This window comes from Calliopsis andreniformis, chromosome 5 (genome assembly GCF_051401765.1).
Source record: "Calliopsis andreniformis isolate RMS-2024a chromosome 5, iyCalAndr_principal, whole genome shotgun sequence".
Classification (NCBI taxonomy): domain Eukaryota; kingdom Metazoa; phylum Arthropoda; class Insecta; order Hymenoptera; family Andrenidae; genus Calliopsis; species Calliopsis andreniformis.
The window spans coordinates 8,682,907-8,704,210 of NC_135066.1; the positions used below are offsets into that span (position 1 = coordinate 8,682,907).

Consider the following 21,304-nt stretch of genomic DNA (forward strand, 5'->3'; position numbering starts at 1 on the left):
GCCGGTCAGAAGATCATCCACGTATAGATCCTGCTTCAGGATACTGGCAGCCTTCGGACAGCTGTTTCTCTCATCGTCCGCGAGCTGATGTAAACATCGGATAGCGAGGAATGGAGCCGATGAAAGTCCGAAAGTGACAGTATTTAATTGATAGGTTGATATCTCGTTGCGATCGTTCCTCCACAAAATCCGTTGATAACGCCGATCTTCTGGTCGTACGATGAATTGTCGGTACATCTTCTCTATATCACCGGTTATCACGTATGCGTGTATACGAAACCGTAATAATAAAGAAAAAATATCGTCCTGGATGGTAGGACCCACGAGTTGCGTATCGTTTAATGATATTCCGGAGGTGGTTTTCGCTGAGCCGTCAAAAACTACCCGAATCTTCGTCGTTGAACTCGTGGGTTTCATGACCGCGTGGTGAGGCAGGTAGAACTCGGGTGCGTCAGGTGCGTCTACCTGGCTCATATGGCCAAGTGCAATATACTCTTGAATGACGGCTGAGTATTCTTGCATCAAATCAGGGTTGCGTAGAAACTTGCGTTCTAATGCTAAGAATCGATTCAACGCGTGCGATCGTGAATCTCCCAGATTCTCTTTATTTCCGTTGAACGGCAGTGCAACAACATAACGTCCTGTTAAGTCGCGTCGAACGTGGGTCGAAAAATGTTTTTCGCAAAGCTGTTCTTCCGTGGAGAAATGCCGCTGTCGTGGACCTTCTTCAATTTCCCAAAACTGTTTCAGGTCGAAGTTCACCGCGGTGACGAATGTCTTCCGAGTTGTCCGTGGTTGGATGGCTGGAACACTCCCCCCGATGATCCATCCCAGTTGCGTCTTTTGTAAGACGAGAACCTCGTCGCAATGTTGGTTGAGATGGATTTGCCCGATGCTTAGACAGGTCAAAGTCGGACCTGTGCCGATAAGCATGTCGATGGCTGCGGGTTTATGAAAATTCGGATCTGCCAACTTTATGTTAGCCGGGATCTGAATCGTCGTTCGATTAATTTGTACGTTTGGCAACTGACTCGAAATCCGCGGGATTACAAAAAAAGTCAGGCTGCGTTGATAATTCGATGTCCGTGACTTGATTGTTGCTTGAACGAGTTTGCTCGTGACGGTATTCAACTCGTTCAATGTTTCGATGGCCACGTTGAGCTTCTTTGTGGGAAGCCGTAATTTTGCCGCAAATTTTTCGGTGATAAAATTTGCGTTTGAGCACGTGTCCAACAGGGTCCTACCTTCGATTAACCGTTGGTCGCGATCGAAGACGGTAACGATGGCGGTAGGCATTACTCCGTGGGTCGATCCCTCGGCGCTAGACGTACTCTTGGACGCGAAAATTCGGGGACTGTTGATTGTTTGGTCTAGTCACGAGTGTTGCTGAGACGGGGATGCTGATCGCGACGCTGCATCATAATGCAATCGCGTGTTATGCATTTGGTTACAGACGCGACATTTGCCTGCTTTGCATTCCTCGGTCGTATGATCGTCCAGCAAGCAATTAAGACATAATCGAGCCTTTCGCGCTGCCTCAATACGTTTTTCGATTGGGAGGCTTACAAACATTTTACAATTAAATGTCGCATGCGGTCCATTGTTGCAGATTTTACAATTGTCTGTTGCTTGTGTTCCGAGTTTCTGCGATTGTGCAGCTCGCGTTTCTACACGTCGCAAATTTGACGGTTGTGAGTTCGCGGTGGTAACAAACGTCTGTTGGCGTTGATTTAATCGCGATGATGACGGTGGAGGATTACGCATGCGATTTGTTTTTACCGACGTTATCGGTGTTCGCTCGTGGTTCTTAAACGCGTCCGATTTAAAATTCGATGTGTGCTTCGCATACGACACAGATTCGTAATCCTTGCACTGATGCGACGTTATGTGCAAGAACTTAAAAATGTCCTCAATTTTGGGTACCTTAGTATCGGATAGCGTTCGCTCCCAGGTCTTGCGCGTTTCCTTCGACATCCGCGAAATTACGATACTCACGAGGATATCATTACCGATATCTGCCCACGAACGTCCCAAGGCTTGCAACGAACGCACGTGAAGTTGCATATAACTTGCGAGATCTCGAACCGATTCCGATGAATCGTCTGTCATCATGGGGGTATCGCGTAAGAGCGCGGCGTGACGCAGAACGAGAGCACGCTTGTTGTCGTATATCTCGACCAGATGTTTCCACGCGGCTTCGTAATTATCCTCGCTAATAGTAAATGCGCCGATAGCTATTTCGGCTCTTCCGGAAAGAGACAGTCGTAAATAATTTAGTTTTTGTATATTACTCAATCCGGGTTGCGAATGGATCATCGTATTGAACGCATCCTTAAACGTTACCCACTTTTCGATGCGGCCGTCGAACTTGGGTAAGTCGATTTTCGGTAGACGAACCGGTAAGGAAAACGATGAGCCGGACGGCGCTGGGGAATCACGTACGGATGGATATCGTTCCGGAATATTCGACGCATCTTGCAATGACCTTTGTAAAACGATCGCGGCTGCTAATGCATCATCGTATGCATTCATCACATCTTCGCGCTCGCTCTCTATTTCTTCGAAATTGTCTTCAAGCAGAACTAACTCGTCTATATTCGCATTGAACGCCGTAAACAAATTCCGTAATCGTTCGATCCGCTCTTGTAATTTTACACGTTCTTTCTCCGAATCCATGTATTTCTCGACAAAATTACTTAAGGACGTAACTTGTGCCTTGAAATACTTTCGTTTCTGTTTCAAGTCACGTATGCGTTTGGTGACTTGGTTAGCATTTGCCTCAAGGTTAGCGGTCGCCATGATTTAAGCAAAAATCGAGGTAAGGACAGAGGAAGGAATCAAAAACGAAAAGGTGTCGATCGGTACTTCGTGATTACGAGCCTACCTTGACGTAGTCTTGCCTGGTTGCACTGATGCCGAACGTTGGTGCAGACGATGACTCCAAGCGAATGGATGATTTAGCTTCCTCAATCCCAATGTCCAAAAAGTCCGGTGGGTTGAACTCGATTGTCCGAAGTTGACTTCTCGAAAGCGTCCAAGTCGACTTGACTTTCAACCCAGTGATGTCCAGACAAATGTTCAATCACCTTTACACTTTAACTCGTTCACTGTGCACATCCAGCAGGTCGGATCCGGCTCGAAGGACCATAAAATGTACGGTTCGCGGTTTCGTCTCGCGAATCTCGGGTTGTCACTCGCCAAATTAATATTGAGTAACTGTTTCAAATTACTTCGGATACTCCTCGACGATAAAGTGTAATATGACTAAAATTGAAGAGTCCGATTCGATGACTCGTTAGGTTAAAAATCGACAAGTCCGAACGATGACTTGCGATCCCCTGTCGTTACGTTAGAAATCAACTCGTCCGAATCCGACGTGTTATCTTCTGTCTTTAAATCAACTAGTCCGAATGACGACGTTTGATCTTCTGTTTCGATTTTTTCGGAGTTCGCTCTTCATCCCCTTACAACCCCCAAAACGCCCGACTCTAAGGGCGTCACCGATTTTGCACGATGAAACAAAAATCGATATTAATTGGCCTTCGACCGAAAGAAGGACGATCCTCCTTGTCACCCTGACGGGGCAAAGGAACCGCCCCCGATCTCCTCGCGATGAAGGTGGAGGAGACCTCGCCTTCATGTCGAAGGTCGCGAAGATTGGGGAGGAAGAACGAACCCCGGAATAGCGTGGCTCGAGCGGGCCCACGCGCGTATTTTCCGAATCTTTTTATGGCCGTATTGTCCCGCTAGTCAGCTCCGATCCTACAAGTCCGAAAAGGATGAGCTGGCGAAGGCACCGATTGCGGGGCAATACGGCCTTCGATGGTTATTAGGGAGGAACACTCCGCTCGAAGAAAGCACGAAATTACTTTATTCGGCCAGATGTGGATTTTTAGAAATATGAATGAATAAGCAAGTCCTTAAAGAATTCGGATTTCCACATCTGGCAGCAATAAATGCGTTTGCCTCTTCGAACGGAACAGACGAAAAAGAAAATAATTTTTCTGAAAAGAAATTAAGGTGAGCTTAATTTAACAAAACAGTTGTTGAGAGCATATGGATTTTAGGATATCCAAGAGTCTTCCTTAGCGAAATCAAGTTTATAAGTTTATGACGCGTTAGACTATTGAGAATAGTAAAACTATAAATGATATATTTGGAATATAAGGGTGGACCTTGCTAGCGTACCTCGCTAACAAGCTAAACTGGTAAAATGTATAAGAATTTCTATATTATATTACTCACAAAACTCGTGTGGAATCGTAAGCTTCTTTTGCCCCGCTATTTATTCTTTACACAAGTACTTTAGTCATTAGACTTCTAATTATATATCCCAGGAAAAAAAGCTGACATTAAATGTATGCATGTAGCTTCGCGTGTGCTCGAATCATTTAGCAGCAATTAACAAGGTAGAACGCGGACCATTTTAAAATAAATACGCTCGAGTCTTTCGCAGCAACGAGTACGTCGAACCGAATGTGTCTCTCATCAACGTCCAGACTCTTCCCAGCCTTTTGCGTTCGCAGAAATTTCAAGGGTTGAAACAGTCACCTTAACAAGACGCCTTTTCTTTTCGTTCGCCGCCCTGGGCGAACTAAACCCTCTCTCTAGCAAGCCCCCTCTCTATCTCTCTGTCTCTCGTTCCACACTCATTTCGCGACACGAAGCGCAGAAATTCCAGTCGCTTTTTCGCCGCTTCTCACGTTCTCGTATTGCTGGACCAGACGCGCAGCCAGCGACGATTTAATGACGCTTTACAGTGCACTTACAAAAAACAATAGCAACGCGAGGCACAATTCGACTGTGCTTCGTGCAGGGGGGACGAATTTAATCGAGGTCGTTAGAACTACCGTTTTCAAGCATAATGTCACACTGACTGAAGAAATCGTGACAAAACTGATGAGCTTACGGATCGTTATTTAATCATTTCTTTCTTTTTTGCGAAAACGGTTCGTGTGTATTAGGCAGAACGAATTTGTTTATCGAAACAACTTAGTAATGTTAATTATAATTGATTATTAAAATGACGATATTATCACATTTTCGTAAAACACATGATTTTTGAGGTATGTAAAAAATTATATAAAAAATACAAAATGTACAGAATCGATACTACTGTGCCTCTCAATTCAAACGAGTTGTCTGAATATAGAAAAAATTGTATGTGTGCTATTAGTTCTAGAGTTACGGTTAGAAAATATCACAGAATGTTTTTCATTGCAATTGCAACATAATACACAGTATTTATTAATATTCATCAACAATTGCATGAAATGAGCTTCCTAATAAATAGGTATTTTGCAATATTTGTTATCTACAGTTTTATAGTAATAATAGTTACCAGCTATTAGATGATGTATACTAGACGCTCCATTCCTAGTTTATACTACTGACGTTTCTCTCAACTGTATAATAGCAGCGAAGGAAAAAGGGGGTCGCGGCGACAGAACTCGAATCCGTGACAATTGTATTTGTGGACTGGCTAGCCTCACCTACCCTTACTTTGCCAAGACACTTTCCGCTTTTTCTCGGGGTTATTTACTCCTTTGAAGAAGCCTGATGGTCCAAATCCCACAATATTTGATGAGAAAATCCAATAGCGAATTTAATATATCGAGAAGAAGGAGGAGATTATCTAGAAAAAGTATTTGAGCAACCACAATTTATAATTGAAACAAAGGAACATTAATACCTGTGACAATCCATGCTTTCTAATTAACAAGCTACGACCCGACCGCAGTTGCGTAGTTCTTCATCTTCGTTTTACTTTGATGTCTACAATTACCTCTTAAATATCAGCTAACAGGTACAGTAAGCAGGTAGAAACGACCCATGAATCACAAAGAAACCGAAACCTTGATCCTTTCTTAAGTCACGCGAAGAAATTTGTGGTCACGATTTGTGGGGATCGATGCCGAATCGAAGAGAAGCGGAAAGAAGAGAAGTATGACCCCGAGTCCCCCAAGCCGTTTTGGACAGAGCACTCTAAAGCTCTTTCTACATTATTTTATTCCTCTTGCACCACCCGCCGGAGGCGTTTTTCGCTTGACTGCGCATTCCTTTTAGCGATTTCAACTATCTCTTCGCCGTGGTTGCGGCCGCGATAGGCGACATCCGCTTTCGCTTCACGTTTCTCGAGTCCTCCACACGTCCTCTTCATGTCCGTTCCCGGGCTCTTCAGAAGAAAATAGTGGAATTTTTAAGACAAATGCTCCCTTTAGTGAAAAGGGTGTTTGGAACGATTAGGCGAGTCCCTTTTGCAAAAAGGCGACGATTCTGCTTGGTAAGCTCAAGGCTTTTCAACGCAATGAGTCAGAATGCAATAATGGATTGTATTTAAATATGATTCCAAAGCCAGCTTATGTGATTTTCTTCTTTTATGGAAAAAAGACTCAGTCGGGAGTGTAGATAGTCAATCAGGTTTGAATTCGTTGAAATTCGGAGTAATATGAACTGCAGTATATTGTTACGTTATTTGTTAAATCCAATATCATTTTTTGCTAGTTAATTCAGCTCTTCAATACCACACGAATAATATTTTTAAACGTATCCTGTTATTAATATTAAAAAGCTCATCTAAATGAATCACTGAATTACGAATTTCAAATATTGAAATTCCAAACCGATACGAAGTGCTCGCAACGAAACTTTTGGAAAATTACGCAAAACGACCGAACCACTTCAATTAAAATTCTGTGCGAGAATACAATATCGGCTGGATTCATGATTATGAAAGTAATCATATTACTGAAGTGAGTCCGAAATTGCTGGAGGAGCACATTTGCTACAACCAATTGCGTTCGTTAAGTCTCGGCATTTATTAAACTGTCATTTAATCGACACAGCCAAGTTTCTATTACGAAACACCGATCTCGCAAAAAATTGGTAGATATTTCTGTCGAATTCTGTACGTCGATTCTACAATAAGAAGACTGATTTCGGTGACTTTGTCAAGAAGGCGTGTCCCTATTTTCGATGGACTTGAAATAGTTGTAGAAATGAACATTTTGAGCGAGTTACTGCTGTTCAAAGTCGGGACATATCAGAACCAAAATAACAGCGAATAAGACAGAATATAGATACCGCAGTGCACTTTTAAATATTTGAATAAATCGTTTTATTATAAAGTCAAAATCTTGGTATAATACGTACAGGAGTTTCAGTGCTATCTTTCGTCCAAAGTTGGAAGCGTGGCCCTAACACACAGCCCCACGAAAAGTAGTACTGTTTGCGGTTACTAAATGGCTACCCAGGACTTGTGGTTTTGCAACTACAGCAATCAGCGAACTTACAAGTATAATTACTGAGTTGACTTGCTGTCAACATACTTTTCAGTACAGTCACAGTAATTGTAACAAAAAATTAATATTTAATATATTTTAATACTTTAGTTACAATAAATATAATATTTAATACAAGTATATTTGAACGAAATTGCGTTTCGAGCTTCGTTTTCCAGTTATTAGTTATTAAGAAACCTAAAATAAGTGAAATGTGTCTGACTTGGGATTTATTCTACTGACTTGGATATGTCTGACCTAACTAATGTGCGCCAGCAGTAGAATAATTCCAAATGCAGTTTCATCGTTAATTTAAATCCTGTTTTGAAATGGATTGTACACAGTTTTCATACAAAAATGGAAAATACATGTATATAAAAAGAGAAAGAATGGCAGCATAGAAAGAGAAAGGGTTAAAAATTCAGTGGGTGCAAATAATACAAAACAAACCAATTTTTAAACGAGTGGATTGTCTCTTTTCTTATTTCTATTATAGGTAATATTCCTAACTAGTTTATTTTGAATTCATTAGTTTACACATTTCGATAACTCAGGCTTCACAGTACCTAAAAACTAATACTTCCCTAGTGCTTACGTCTATCTTCCATGTTTCGATCTCTGGCTAGAAAAGCTCAAACAGAGACTTCCAATACTTATAAGCAAGAAGATGAGACAAGAACGACGAATCTAGCCCTTCTCTTAATTTATCAGACTGTTGATTTTCCTTCTGTTTTCTGTTCTACCATCCTGCGCAAAAAGAAAATAGGCTCTCAAGAGCGACCTAAATATATGTGTTTACTATACTAACAATACTGCCTCCATAAGCAGAACGAATGACCTGAACCTAGCATATGGAATACCCTCATTTTCAAGACACGTTTCAAAAGTTTCCACGGAAGTTTCGCCTCTGTAGCAATCCTGTGTAGTACTAACGATGAACTCCCTCCCAGTCAGGGTCACTGAATGGAGGTACATCGTTCTGAATCCGCATACCATCGACCACCTCTTTTCCCACTGATTCCCTTTCTGATCGAAGCCGATCAAAGATGGTACACATCGCTTAGATTGAATCGCTTAATAAGGGAAACCGTGTGGACCAGCACTGTGCAGCGGTTCATTCACCAGCTTCTCCTCTGTCAACCTTTCCTTTGATCCATACATACTATGCATTAGCAATTGGAATGAATACGAGTTTCATTGGTTGTAGTAGAATCTCTTCCTGTTAGCTGCTTGGCCTGACATAGAATACGCGTTAACGTGACATCGTGATGACTATAGAATTACTACCACGCATTATTTTCTATTTTTATTTTCATGTTTTTAATTTTCTGTATTCTTGCTCCTTTTTTTCCTTTCTTGACTTTCAGTTTGCTGACTTTTTCTTTTCTGGATTTTCAATTTTCGCTTATTCTTTCTTCAGTTATTCTCAAGAGTTCAGACAACCCTGGTCAAACATATTTGGTGACCAGACACCTATCAACTCAGCAAACTTCTTCATTTTGATATTAGGACACCAAAGTAGAAATTCATTAACAATTCATACGTAAAATAATACAGATAAGACCACGCAGACTGTGCGAGGTATAGTATAACGTAGACGAGCTCTAATCGTAAGAAAGTAGAGTGTAATGTCACGTTTAGCGACCCTCGTTATAGTCAAGGGGGTCCAGACTCGCCTACGGCATCTTTTAGGATTCCATACAAAGGGTGCAATGTAAAGCTTTGAAAATGTATTCCTTAGTGTACTTCAGATTCAGTACTTGAACCCATAGGAATTCGACGTGAGCTTACTTGCTTCATACAACCCTGATGGAGGTTGCAAACCCTTAGCATATTGTAAATTCATCACGCCCTTGGTCCAGAGTGTGAACCTTTACTCTTATTTTTAAGTGAATGAATTCTTTCACTACTCTTCCTTCTTTCTGAGAATACCAATTCTATATTTTAAATCCTAATTAAGACCTTAACTTGAATTTTTATACAACATAGGTCGTTTTTGTCTTACAGCCACATATATGAAGTACAAAGCATTATTTTTTAAACTTGAATCTGTCGTTCTCGAGGAACAGACGACATCTAAACGGAAAATTTGGTGTCAGGGGTCGACATAACTCTGTCAATTTGCTTTATTTCTATTTAAATGAATAGAGTTTAGTAAATTGCGCGACAGTCATTTGAATTCACATTGAATGAAGGAACCTAACCAGGAGAAGCTATAAACCACTGTTGATTTGATATTCGAGCGTGTTAAGAGAAAATAAATTGCGTCGAATGCACGACAAATGGATATTTCGGTTACGAAATCAAGGGGTATAGAATGGAGCGTAGGCCGGCGTGTAATGAAATATCGAAACCTTCGTCAAATATTGACGCGGCCGAAATAAAGTTTGCAATTCACTTGTTCGACAGGATTCATTGTGACGGCTCTAGAAACCGAGAAACGCGGCCAGCGCCAATTTCAATTGAATCGTACGCCCTTGTTCGACAGAGGTTGGAAAAAAGGAAAGAATTGTTTTATGCTATTCAACATTGTTCTACCAAAATTCGATTAATTTTGTTCGGCTTCGACCATTTCGAAATGATTTCGGGATTGTTTTGCATTGAATAAGCTGGTTTTAAATCTGTTAAAGAATTTCGTGCAACTAGAATCTATCCGCTCCCATTTAATTCTGAGTTAATTAAACAATGAATGTTAATGTTTGCGAGTTCGGTTAAGAATTTAAACTAACGCAGAGAGATAAGAAATCAATTCGCATATTCCGATTCTTCATTTTCGCTCATCGACTTTAATTTAAACATTGAATGTTTGTCGAACCCTGGGTTTCAAGTAAAAACTAATTAGTACGCTCACCATCTGTCATGATAATTACGCCAATCAGACTGTCCATGCCGAAAGCAATTTCGCTTCGAATCCTTTCCCCTGTAAAAAAGAGAGTTTCTACTGTGGAAATGATATTTTAACTTTAAATCGATTTTACTAAAAATGTATGCAACTACGTATCGTTACTGTGACAAACGGAGAAAGAAAAATTGTGGAATTCTAAAGATGTAACACCAATAAAATATTACACGACCAGCTTTTCAAGATGCAAAAATTATAAGTTTGATCAAATATACATATCATTATTTCAACTTCAACCCGCTGTATCTCGTTCAAAACAGAAACGCGGCAAGTTCGCGAAGTTAATTATTAACTTCGTGTATTGACTTCACCAATTTCTGTCATATTGCCGCAAGAAAATTTCATCCACAGCAAGCAGATCCGTCCGATAATTTCTCGGTGTTAATTATTAGCATTCATTAGCGATTGTGTTTCAGTTTGTCCTGCAGATATATTAAATTTGCACTTCTTTCACACAATTACATATTAATATTGAAACTTCAGTGTAATCGGCTACAGAATTTTCATAAATCAATATGCACTTTTAATTAAACTAAAAACAGTTCTCGTCGTTCTATTTTTTCGAGTACTGGAAATCCATTACCACAGCTGTAGGTTCAAATTCAACTGATTCGCCATTTCCATTCGTTTTCTACTTTAGCCTTAGATTCTAGTTTGGTTCCTAATTGAATCGCATTGAATGCAAATTGTATTTTGATTGCTTTTCTCTTATTGACGAATATGACATCGTGACATTTTTCTGTGATTTCTTTCACGCAAATTAGCGTAGCAACATTCACTAGAAAATTATTCATCTTAATTATTAACCACGACTATTACAGATGGGAATAATGTGACTGTTAGAATTCTCTCATCTGATCTCTAAAAATCCTTTAAACAACGTCTTACAACAGCATTGGAACAATTAATATAAGAAATATACTAGGTGATTCTACAGAAATATTGAATTATTTGGCAGTTACTTTGCCCACACGTTTCTTCACTTAATTTTTTAAACGTAATAGGTAGTAACGGGCTTAAGAATCAGAAACTCTGTGTTAAGTAATGTTCTTTCCAATAAATCACTCGCAATCTCTATCAAATAGTGTCTCCAAAAGTTATTAATATTAGGACTCCTAACTTGAACACAAATTCAAATCGTTAATTTCGATTAGCCCACTGCTAACAGTAACGTAGTGAATCGATTCTATTCAGCGATGATAAATATCGAAGACATTAGGATGTAAGCCAAGCCATAATTTCATTTGCGTTCCAGGACTATCGTTGGGCGGTGGCTTGATAGTACTGGCATCAGCGTTATCAGATGCGTCGCTGGAGCTACCAGGAAAATATAGCTTGCCTTCTACGTCAAGTATGCAAGTTGAAGAGAACGGTCTTCCGCAATATCAATACGGCTGGTGTCTTCAACTTTCTGGGCTGGCTTTAATTTTGGCCGAAGTGGCAGCAGTTTTAACAATGTCTGGATACATGGCCCGTTTCTCCACTGTTGAAGAAATGGTAGGTACTATCAGAAATTTCAATCTGTATGATGAAGTAAATTTCACTGTATCTAATCAACCGAACTTGATTACTCCCTAAACTTTAGTACACCCTGAAGTAGTGAATATATGGAAATTCTAACCCAAGTGTGCCTGAGGGGGCGAAGGGTGCTAACGTCGAACCACAGTGAGCCACATTGAACCACAGTCGTATCAGAATTAACCTTAGGACGACACCCTTCTATTTTTCAGTGTAAGTAACACTGTGGTGTTGCAGACGACCCAAAAAGAAATTTTAATATTTAAAATAATATTCAATATTTTTGAATAATTTTTGTTCAACCTTTATACGGGCATCTTAAGAGAAAATAGTTGCACAGCCTGATTTTTTTTTACAGAGAAGTAATACAATTTTTAAGTTACTTCGAGTTGTATACTTAATATATCTTCAAGTTTAAAATTTTGTGAGGTCGCTGGTGACCCAGACTGTCGTTTTAGGATTAAATCATATCCAACCACAATTGAACCACAAGTCTGAGACTAGATGTGATTCAACTGCGGTATCATGTGGTTCAATGTGGTTCAATTTCAGCTCCTCTCACTCTCGATATCTTCTCGGTTAGAACCTCCATACATTCACTATTTACTAATCTTATAATTTTGTAATACAATGAGATACTTAACATTATTGCTCTGTTCTAGGTCAGAGTTATGGTACCTGGTGCTGAGAGGAAGTTAAGAGAACAAAGGGGTTTGAGTTCAGAGTACCTCGTGCGGAGTCATCAAAAGTCCCCTGGACCACCAGCTCGAGGTTTTGGACCACCAATAAAACGTAATTTTCTTAATGTTGTGTTATCGCATTAATTTTGTTGTATTACCAGACGATGAGTAATATACCATTCCACGTTTCAGCATCCCAAAGAGTGGCTGAGGAAGGCACTTCACTGTTATGCAAGTCTGCGCCAGATATTTGTGCATCCAACCCTCAAGCCATCAGTTACGTGGAGAAAACAGATCTCTCTCACGTTCTACCAGCGTATCCAGACACTAAGAGCGCAGATCAGCGATATACATTTAGTGACAAGTCAGACGCTAGTGTTATCGATTCAAGATTAAGTGGTTTCGCCGATAAGGAAGGTTTAATAGACTCGAGAATTCTATCCGATTCTCGCCAGAACATGATCGCTTTCACTGAAACCAAAGAGCTTACGGTTGCTCAGGAATCACGCTACACAGACTTTTCTCCGAGGGCTACGGAGCAAAATATGGTGGACTCGGGATTCAGTGGCTTCACAGAGAAAGAGGGACTCGACACGAGGCTGGCTGGGTACGGTGAAAAAACCGAATCATTACTGGACGCTTCTTTCGGATACGACACATGCTACAACAGCTTGGCAGGTCAGACGGTGCCTATCACCTTGAAGAACCAGAACACGTCAGTGTCAGCGATTCAACCTCAGTACATTTATCAGAACTTTGGAACGATACATTCGGGGATCTTGAGGGTTTCAGAGCCAGGAACGAGTTCAAGCTCGAACTCGAGTCAAAGGAGCATGACACTGCAGAATCCAAAACGGAAATCCCAAATTGCTCAGAACACTTTCAGCACGATGGAATGTGAGAAAAGGAAACGTGGACCCGGCTTACCAGGTAAAACAGCATTCTACACAGGCAGCGCAGTATGACCACCACCACCTCCTCCGACGCCAAGGTAACTGGAAGAGGAGGAAACGCCGCTCTAATCGTGAAAGATATGGGCAAGTGGCGTGCAACTTGTTACGTCGGAGGAATATGCGGTTAATATCATTACTATTACAAAAGGAACGTACTTTTTAATAAGTTACGACATTAATAATCAATTCGAAGTGTTATCGAAGTCAGGAGTGACAAACTTTATTTTCGACTGAGGGGACATCTATCTGTTTTTAAACATATAGATCCTTGTGATTTTCTTGTCCAGAAGTATATAGAGAATTATCATTCCCTATGTGGGTAAGGCGTAAACTCATCAGAGGACAATCTTCTTTAATGTATTTAAAAAGGAACTTGTACATAAATTGTTATCGTCAAAATAAGAAACTGAAACTATAGTATATAAGAGACTGGCCCGAAACGAATTTTTAACGTTTCATACTACTTCAAGAGATTCAATTATGAAAACCAACATGTTAATCAATAAAAGGACAGTGGAATTTATTGTAGCGTACATAGCGTAGGTATTTCATTAAGTGATATAGATAATGTATGTTGAATAATATAGAATCGATTTTACAAGCAATTTACAAATTTTACTCGTCAAGTCATGATTTCGTTGCCTGTACAACGATTAATTAACTTTTTTATATTCGTACTGAATTTGCACAGTTCGACTTAGAGATCCAGAATCACAGATGACTTATAGAATAGACTTTAACAGACGTTAATATTAAGTTCGCCAACCTTGGACATATCAGAGATGAATACGTCTTTAAAAGAACCATTAAATCGTTGCATCTTTAATTACCGTTTTCATTTGAATAGTGTTAGTTTATTACCATAGATTCTAAGGATTGAGAATATTTTACAGTCTCATAGAAAAAAGAAAAAGTTTAAAAAAGAGGTTCCACTCATTATGAATTGAAATGTATGTTGTTGTGTATGCAACTTTGTAATTTTCGTATATTAACGTATAAAAATCGTAGGTGAGTGTAATAAATCTTTGTTTCTTTAACGACATTGATTCCTCCCTTATTCCTTGCAGTAATAAAAGTTTTAAAAATAATAATCCAATTGCATTCAATAATGAAACAAGTGTACTTAAATTGCTCATTGAAATTTTGTTAAAATTGTCGGGAAAATGATATTTTATTTTTCAATCAAATTCTACAAAAGTATTAGGAGAACATTATGCCAACAATTTGTCATTGTAAGTCCACCTTTAGGTTTAATTAAAGTCACCTTTAGTGACACGTTTGCCAAATATTGGATCTTCTAGTGTTTCCTTTCCGAGTTTGCATCAAATGCGAAAATTTAAGTTATTAAATGTATATTAAATATATTATTGAACAGAAGATTCCCTTTTATCACTTTTACAGGTTGACCTCTTTCACATGTTTCATTTTTTAACCCCTTCTCGTACAATTTTCTTTCGTAATGTTATCACCATTGTTGTCGATCTGAAACGTGTGACTATCCCAAACTGCCAGCAACAGAGCTCTCATTAAAACCCTCACGCGGTGGTGAGTGATTGGTTACTTACTAAAAATCCTCACCACGCGTTACCGCGTAATCGGCAGCGAAAATACTATAAAAAGTACAGGAGTCAGACTCGTCAAAGTATAGCAAGGGATTACGTTACGTCCGTTTTAGGTATCGTCTAGTGCTAGGGGAATTCCCTCTGACAGAGACTCTCTGATTTAAAGATCTGCATTGGTGAACCCATTTTTGAACATTCAATCCGTCCACTGTATCAACTGAAGAATCTGATTCGTAAAATTTCTATCTTTTGGCTTTCTTAATTTTAAATTGACAAAGTTTGGCAAAAGATGAAGTGACATTTTCTTACCTTTTCTTATTTACCCGAACTCGGGATAGTGCTTTTCTAATACTCACCTTTACTTTGAGCAAAAAATTAAGACGACATTTTCCCGCCAATATTAACAATGTTCAGGATAATAATGGACATTACGATCTATTCAAAATTAATTTGAGTGTGTGTAAGTTTGTTTGCAAGCGTTCTCAAATATTTCCTATATGTTATTAGTTTGTAAGTGTTGTGACGTTGCGTTTACATGTGTTTCAAGATTGCTAGTATAATACATATTCATGTATTTGGTCTTGAATAGATGAAGCCATCATTTTAAATTAATAAATAGGTAATTTCTTGATATTAAAGTATGTCATCTAAGTTAAAAATGTAAGTTTAAGCTATAACATGTCTCACAATCAGTTCAATAAGTAAAAGGAACGTTTATGTTTAGAATGTATCAAAAAAATAAATAGTTTTTGTTCAATTAATTTATTTTCCAAGCTTCGAACAATAACTAAACTTAAACCAACTGTAATATAAAAAGGTAATATAAAAAGACAAAAAAAACTGTTGCTGATTTAAGAATTTCTTATTCATGAAACGTACATCTGACTGTGTGCTTTATGTTGGGGTTTTGCTTGAAAAACAACATAAATCAACTATTCGATCGATCTTACTTTTTTTTACTGTTTCTTATTAAAAAAATTCAACACTTGTGATTCTGTGATAGATATATTCCTTTTCCTGTTTCAACTTATTACATATCTTAAACTACATAGAGAAACATTTTGTACTTATAATAATGTTACATGGTAAACGCACTAAAATACTAAAAACCAGATCCTTAGGTGTGTACTTTTGAATTAAAAATATCTTACCTTTTTTTTCGTAATAGCTGCGATTTTGAAGTCATAGAGCAGATTCGTGTGTCTATTTAAACGTTCTTTTATTTTATTTTGAGAAAATGTCCTATTGATCCAATTCATTAAAGTTCTTACAATTTCGTCTGTTATCGATGCTTTCGTCGACAGAATCCAGTTTAAACGAAGCAAGAAAAGCTGCAGAAATAATAGATATTTTTCAAATAATGTATATTCGCGAAGACGTCAATCGTAGCATCGGTAGGAATAGAATCGATAAGTATATTCTCAGCTACGTTATGTGAGTGTATAAATAGAGTTTCTAATATGCTCCAGAGACTCCACTAATATCGAATATCATGTACATTTCGAAAAGAACCTATAAACCATGGATACGTGCTATAACATAGTGCCACGCTTCAAATGACAAAGTGTTTCTAGCAAATGTCATGACTCTACTAGACAATCCCAGTGCAAATTTGATTTTTTCACTGTCTTGGATAAGATAATTGATTCAAATCAATTTTCTACCGCAAAATATTTTAAACCTGACACTGTGCGATCAGTAGTGTATACTTGCTAAAAAATATGCTTGTATGGATTGCCAATCAGCACTGGATACTTCATACAAAAAATTCAGGCTTTTTATTCCAAGAATACAGAAACAATTCGGTTGATTTAACAATTTCAGTTGATTTACATAAAAATTCTAGAACGCAAGCTTTTTTTTCTTGAATTCTATTTCTGTCAATACTTTCATACAGTAGATATGTAATTCGACCCCAGCAAGGAAACCATGTATAACTAAACCTAAGTAAAATATATTTTTAAAATAATTTAAGGCAAATTAAATCTTATTTTAAAATCTGGTTCAATACAATTGAAATAAAAGTACAATTTTATGAAATATATAGTAAATGAAATGTCTAAAAGATAGGAATACTGTTTTTTTAATACAAATGTAAATATAAACATATTTAGACTTAAATTTACACTATTTGAATGAAAAGTATTTAATACATGTAGGTACTTAGATTTGATTGTAATGAACCAAAATAATATTATTCAATTATTGATTAAAATTTTAAAAAAGACCACTGTCTGAGGTCGATACGTTACATGTGAAATTGTTGCCAATAGTAGATTGATGATAAAATTTTGATTATCACTAAAGAATTTCTGGTTTTAAGATTATTTCCATTTTTGTCTCACTAAAACTATAATCATTTAAAATAATCTTCGGTTTTACCCTTTCTTTGCCTATTACAATTACATATCGACTTATAATGAGCACGGCCAAAGAATTCCTTGCGTTTCTCATCCAAATATTATTCTATACTTCAAAATCGCCATTCTGTTTAACCTCAATAATATCGTGAGAAATAATACGTACACTCCGTAAGACAATTACACCCGACGGTACTAAAATTTGGAATAGAACGAAAGCATCACACCTTCGAGTCGTATCTTTCCTTTCGTGCTCGGCTAGATTTCGAAGGATGACAACGAGGTAAGATTAGGATTGCTCCAGGCATCTTTTCGTTAGAACTGTTGGCGAGACGAACGCAAGGGGAACGTAATTTCGACAGAGAACAATCGTCAATAGTCTTATCAACAGCCCCTGCAATTTATAATCGATAAATCTTTCTGAAACACCCTGTAGCCAGAATTTGTAAGCTATACGATCATGTACTTGTTAAACGTTCTGTACACTGTGCTCTGCGTTTAAATGGGAAAACAATTTACTCGTACGTGCACACGCTACGTTTTGCATCTCGCGTTACTTTCGTGTTGTTAGGAAAACGAGGCAAATAGTTTTCCACGGCGTTGCACAGCTGTCGTGTTTCCTCGTTTTCTCTTTTCTCACGGTTCGTTACGTTGAAACACGCCTCGAGCGATCCAATCCTGGAACGGTACGTTCTGTACCAATATAATTATATATAAAACATGAACGTGATTACCTGATTCGAATTACGAAGAACGAACATGACACGCATCGTCGCTGATTTATAATTTAATCGTATCATTTATGACCAGTCCGGCGAATTCGTTTTCACCTCCTTATTCGGGAATCTTCTAAATGATGACAACACGATCGCGATTTAAAAGACGCGCCCGACGTCCATGTCGCCGCTATGGGACGCGTCGCTGTCATATAACACATTTGCCGCGACAATTTCAACGAGTTACAACCGAATGACAATATTTACTTTATATATTCTGCGGTTACGTCGCACGGTTCCCGATAAAATCGAATTTCAGTTTAAAACACGAGGGGAGGGAAGGATTCATTCAGCGCGTCACCTCATTAGTCACGATAAGAATACGTATATACAATTAATCAGTGTAATTGGTTTTCTTCTTTCTTTATGTCAGTCGTTATTGAGCAGGACGTTATACTGATCCAACAATTGCGCTATACGAACGAATCTGAGAATGAGCAAAATCAAAGGCGTGCGTATACAGCGGTTAAAAGTGATGGTGGTGTTTGGCGCAACACGTTCGACAGTTGCGGCGTTATCCATATCTAATGTCGTTTCCTTCGCTTTCTTGTTGCGTTTTCCATCTCCCTTCTATTGCATGGTTTTGCTATCGGAAACATTAAACCTACCGACGAATCGTTAATGGCTTAACAACGAAAGATAGAATACAATATGGAAAGATTCGTTCGAACGAACCCTTCGTCAAATGAAAATCTGTTACGCTTATAGACCTTCGTGAGAAACTTCGTTTGTGCCTACAGGAACGAAAGAAACGAACGATAGATCCACGTTGGATCTACATTTTCGAAGACGTAAACCCGCTCGATGGAAGATTTCTCGACATGTCGACTTGGCGGGCTTGCAAATGATTCTGATACGTAATCAAACGAAGCACGTATGGAAAAACTAAAATTCTTCCATCTCTTCTAATCTCTCTTTTTTTCATCTTATTTGTTACAGTACACATTTTTCGCTTTTTTTTTTTGTTCTTTTTTCCCCTCAACAGTATCGACAGACACATGCAATACATTTGCTTCAGAAATAAAGTTGGCTACGCATTCGCTTCGGTGAATCGTTCTCGCTCGATTCACCTGTTCAGCCCGTTTCTTCCTTTCTTTTTTTTTTTTTTCTTTCGACTTATATATTTCACATTGAACAATATCCTCAGTCTCGACTGGTCAATGAGCAATATAAGAGACCCCGCGGGATCTCGAAGAGTCCAAGGGAGAGTAACATGAATGTTCTTGGCTCGTGTGGTAACTACCGCTCAATAATTAGTATCTACATGTATCTTTTTCTGGTAATGTGATTCGTAATATCGGCTAATCGTCACCCTCGTTACTTACGATATCCGTTAGACTTCTCTTTCTTTGTTTTTTCCTTTTTTTTTTTTTTTTGTTTGTTAATTTCAAGTTAATGTTAACTTTTGAATCAAAAAGTGATTTAACATTAACTTGCTATCCCGTAGACTGAGGATTTTATACACAGGAATCATTGTTACATTAAAGATTTACTTGTCAGTTATATTAAGTATATTACTTATAAATTTATTCGCATGTTGTAGTTCGTTAACAGGCCGTGGCTATACAGGGCCCACACTAAATTGATTTTCATCCTGTGGCACGCGGTCATCCAAGTATGTTACAGGTGTATATTAATATGTGTATACGTGTGTGAGTGTATGTGCTCGCATATAAGAGTTTGACTCTTACACCATTTTCATCGTTACGTTTTTTTGTTTTTTTTTTTTTGAAAAATTTTCTTTTCATTTTTATTATATATTCGTTACCTACTCCCTACCGTACCGAGCGTTGTTATTTCGTTGCGCCTTCTTGGTCTTTTGTAAATCATCGAACTTCAGGCACGGATTAATGAAAAGTCTTCCGTCAAAGTACACTTTGTTCTCGTTTTACCCTTAAACAAATGCGTACAGCATTTCGAAGGAACGTGTCTCCTGCATCGTAACGGGAGACATACATCTCGTACCCTTTTCGACCATCGACGACCTAATTAATACGCATCATACAAAAAATGATTGACACAGGAAACACGGTTCGCCAAATTGCGAGACGACCGATAAAGACCTTCGAAGTTAGACTTGAATCGAAACGACATTCGATCGCGCGTATTCCCTCTCACAGCGTTGATTTATATTGACAATAGATCTTATCAAAACCGTTGAACACGTCGTTTTACTTCTTCATATCCATGTTATCTTCGCCTTGCAAAAGATAGGTCATCCAATAACCACAATTAAATAGTATAAACGTGAGAGGGAAGGCGATACGCGAGACGAAGTCGATCCTCGCGCTGCCCTTTGCTCGACAGGTGAACCATTTACGCGGTAGAAGGCCCCAACAGCATTTCTCGGTACGCGGGAACGGTAATCGTTGAAAATGGCGAATGTCTTGTAGAGGGATCGTTGGTACCGTCGTTGCGGATGGTGACGGTGTCGCTCTGCGAGATGTCGTGGGTGATGGAGACGGTGAGGGTGAGGGCGATGGTATTGGTCTCGTAGAGCTTTTGCAGATGGGCCGCGGGTTTCTGCGCGAACACCGGCCGCTACCTCCAACGTTATGGAGAGATGAGAACGACGCCGATCGTAGTTGGCTGGGGTAAATGTAGTATCGCTGCTGCTGCTGTTGTTGCTGCTGCTGCTGCTGCTGCTGCTGCTGTTGCTGGTGCGGCGGCGGCGGCGGCGGTGGCGGCGGCGACGGCGACGACGACGGCGACGGCGACGGCTGCTGCTTCTGCTGATGATGTCGAGGACGTGAACGATGAGGTCTGGTTATGTAATACTGGGAATGGCCGCGAGCCTCGTTCCTTGATCCGAGCGCTTCCTCGTCGATGTTTACTCGTCCTCCTCCTCCTGTCGAAACAGGTACGTGGACCAGTACGCGAGATTGAATATTGCGAACACGATTGGGAAAAAAATCCTTGAGATGACGTCGATGCGCTTGGACCTCGTCGGGAACTTGGACAGCCACGACCTGCAGCAGTTTTTTTTTCGCGGTTGCATATGTATTTCGCAGTGCTGCATCCTATCCATCGACATGGTATCCTCCGGCTGTCGGACCAGAGGTTTCTGGAAATAGTTGGAAAAGAAGAAACCGATACAACTCGAGTGAAAAGAGACTGCGATTTGGGCTTTCTTTCTATGAGCTAGGGTAATTGTCAACGGTTCGGATTACGTTATTATTTGATACGTGTTGAAGATAGTTAGCGTGTTTACGATAAGTAGAGAGAGGAAAGAAATGCTAAGGGAATTCAGCGGAAGTATACGTATGTAAATTT

General features: G+C 39.1%; 2 protein-coding genes across 12 annotated transcripts in view; one reads left to right on the top strand and one right to left on the bottom strand.

Moving 5' to 3' along the window:
* The window catches only part of LOC143179321 (uncharacterized), a 78,637-nt gene extending 62,896 nt beyond the window's left edge, over nt 1–15,741 (top strand). The window contains exons 5-7 of the mRNA XM_076378505.1: nt 11,438–11,679; nt 12,363–12,492; nt 12,573–15,741. Coding sequence (XP_076234620.1) covers nt 11,438–11,679; nt 12,363–12,492; nt 12,573–13,345 — 1,145 coding nt within the window. The 3' untranslated portion in view covers nt 13,346–15,741. The remainder of the gene's footprint in view (nt 1–11,437; nt 11,680–12,362; nt 12,493–12,572) is intronic.
* Nucleotides 15,742–16,097: 356 nt separating this feature from the next.
* The window catches only part of Gluclalpha (glycine receptor alpha 1), a 43,667-nt gene continuing 38,460 nt past the window's right edge, over nt 16,098–21,304 (bottom strand). For 6 of the 11 annotated variants that reach the window (XM_076378495.1, XM_076378496.1, XM_076378493.1 and 3 more), the window contains one exon: nt 16,098–21,000. In XM_076378495.1, coding sequence (XP_076234610.1) covers nt 20,203–21,000 — 798 coding nt within the window. In that variant the 3' untranslated portion in view covers nt 16,098–20,202. Of the gene's footprint in view, nt 21,096–21,304 lie in introns of all 11 variants that reach the window. The other 5 variants (XM_076378503.1, XM_076378501.1, XM_076378499.1 and 2 more) reach the window with 1 other exon arrangement.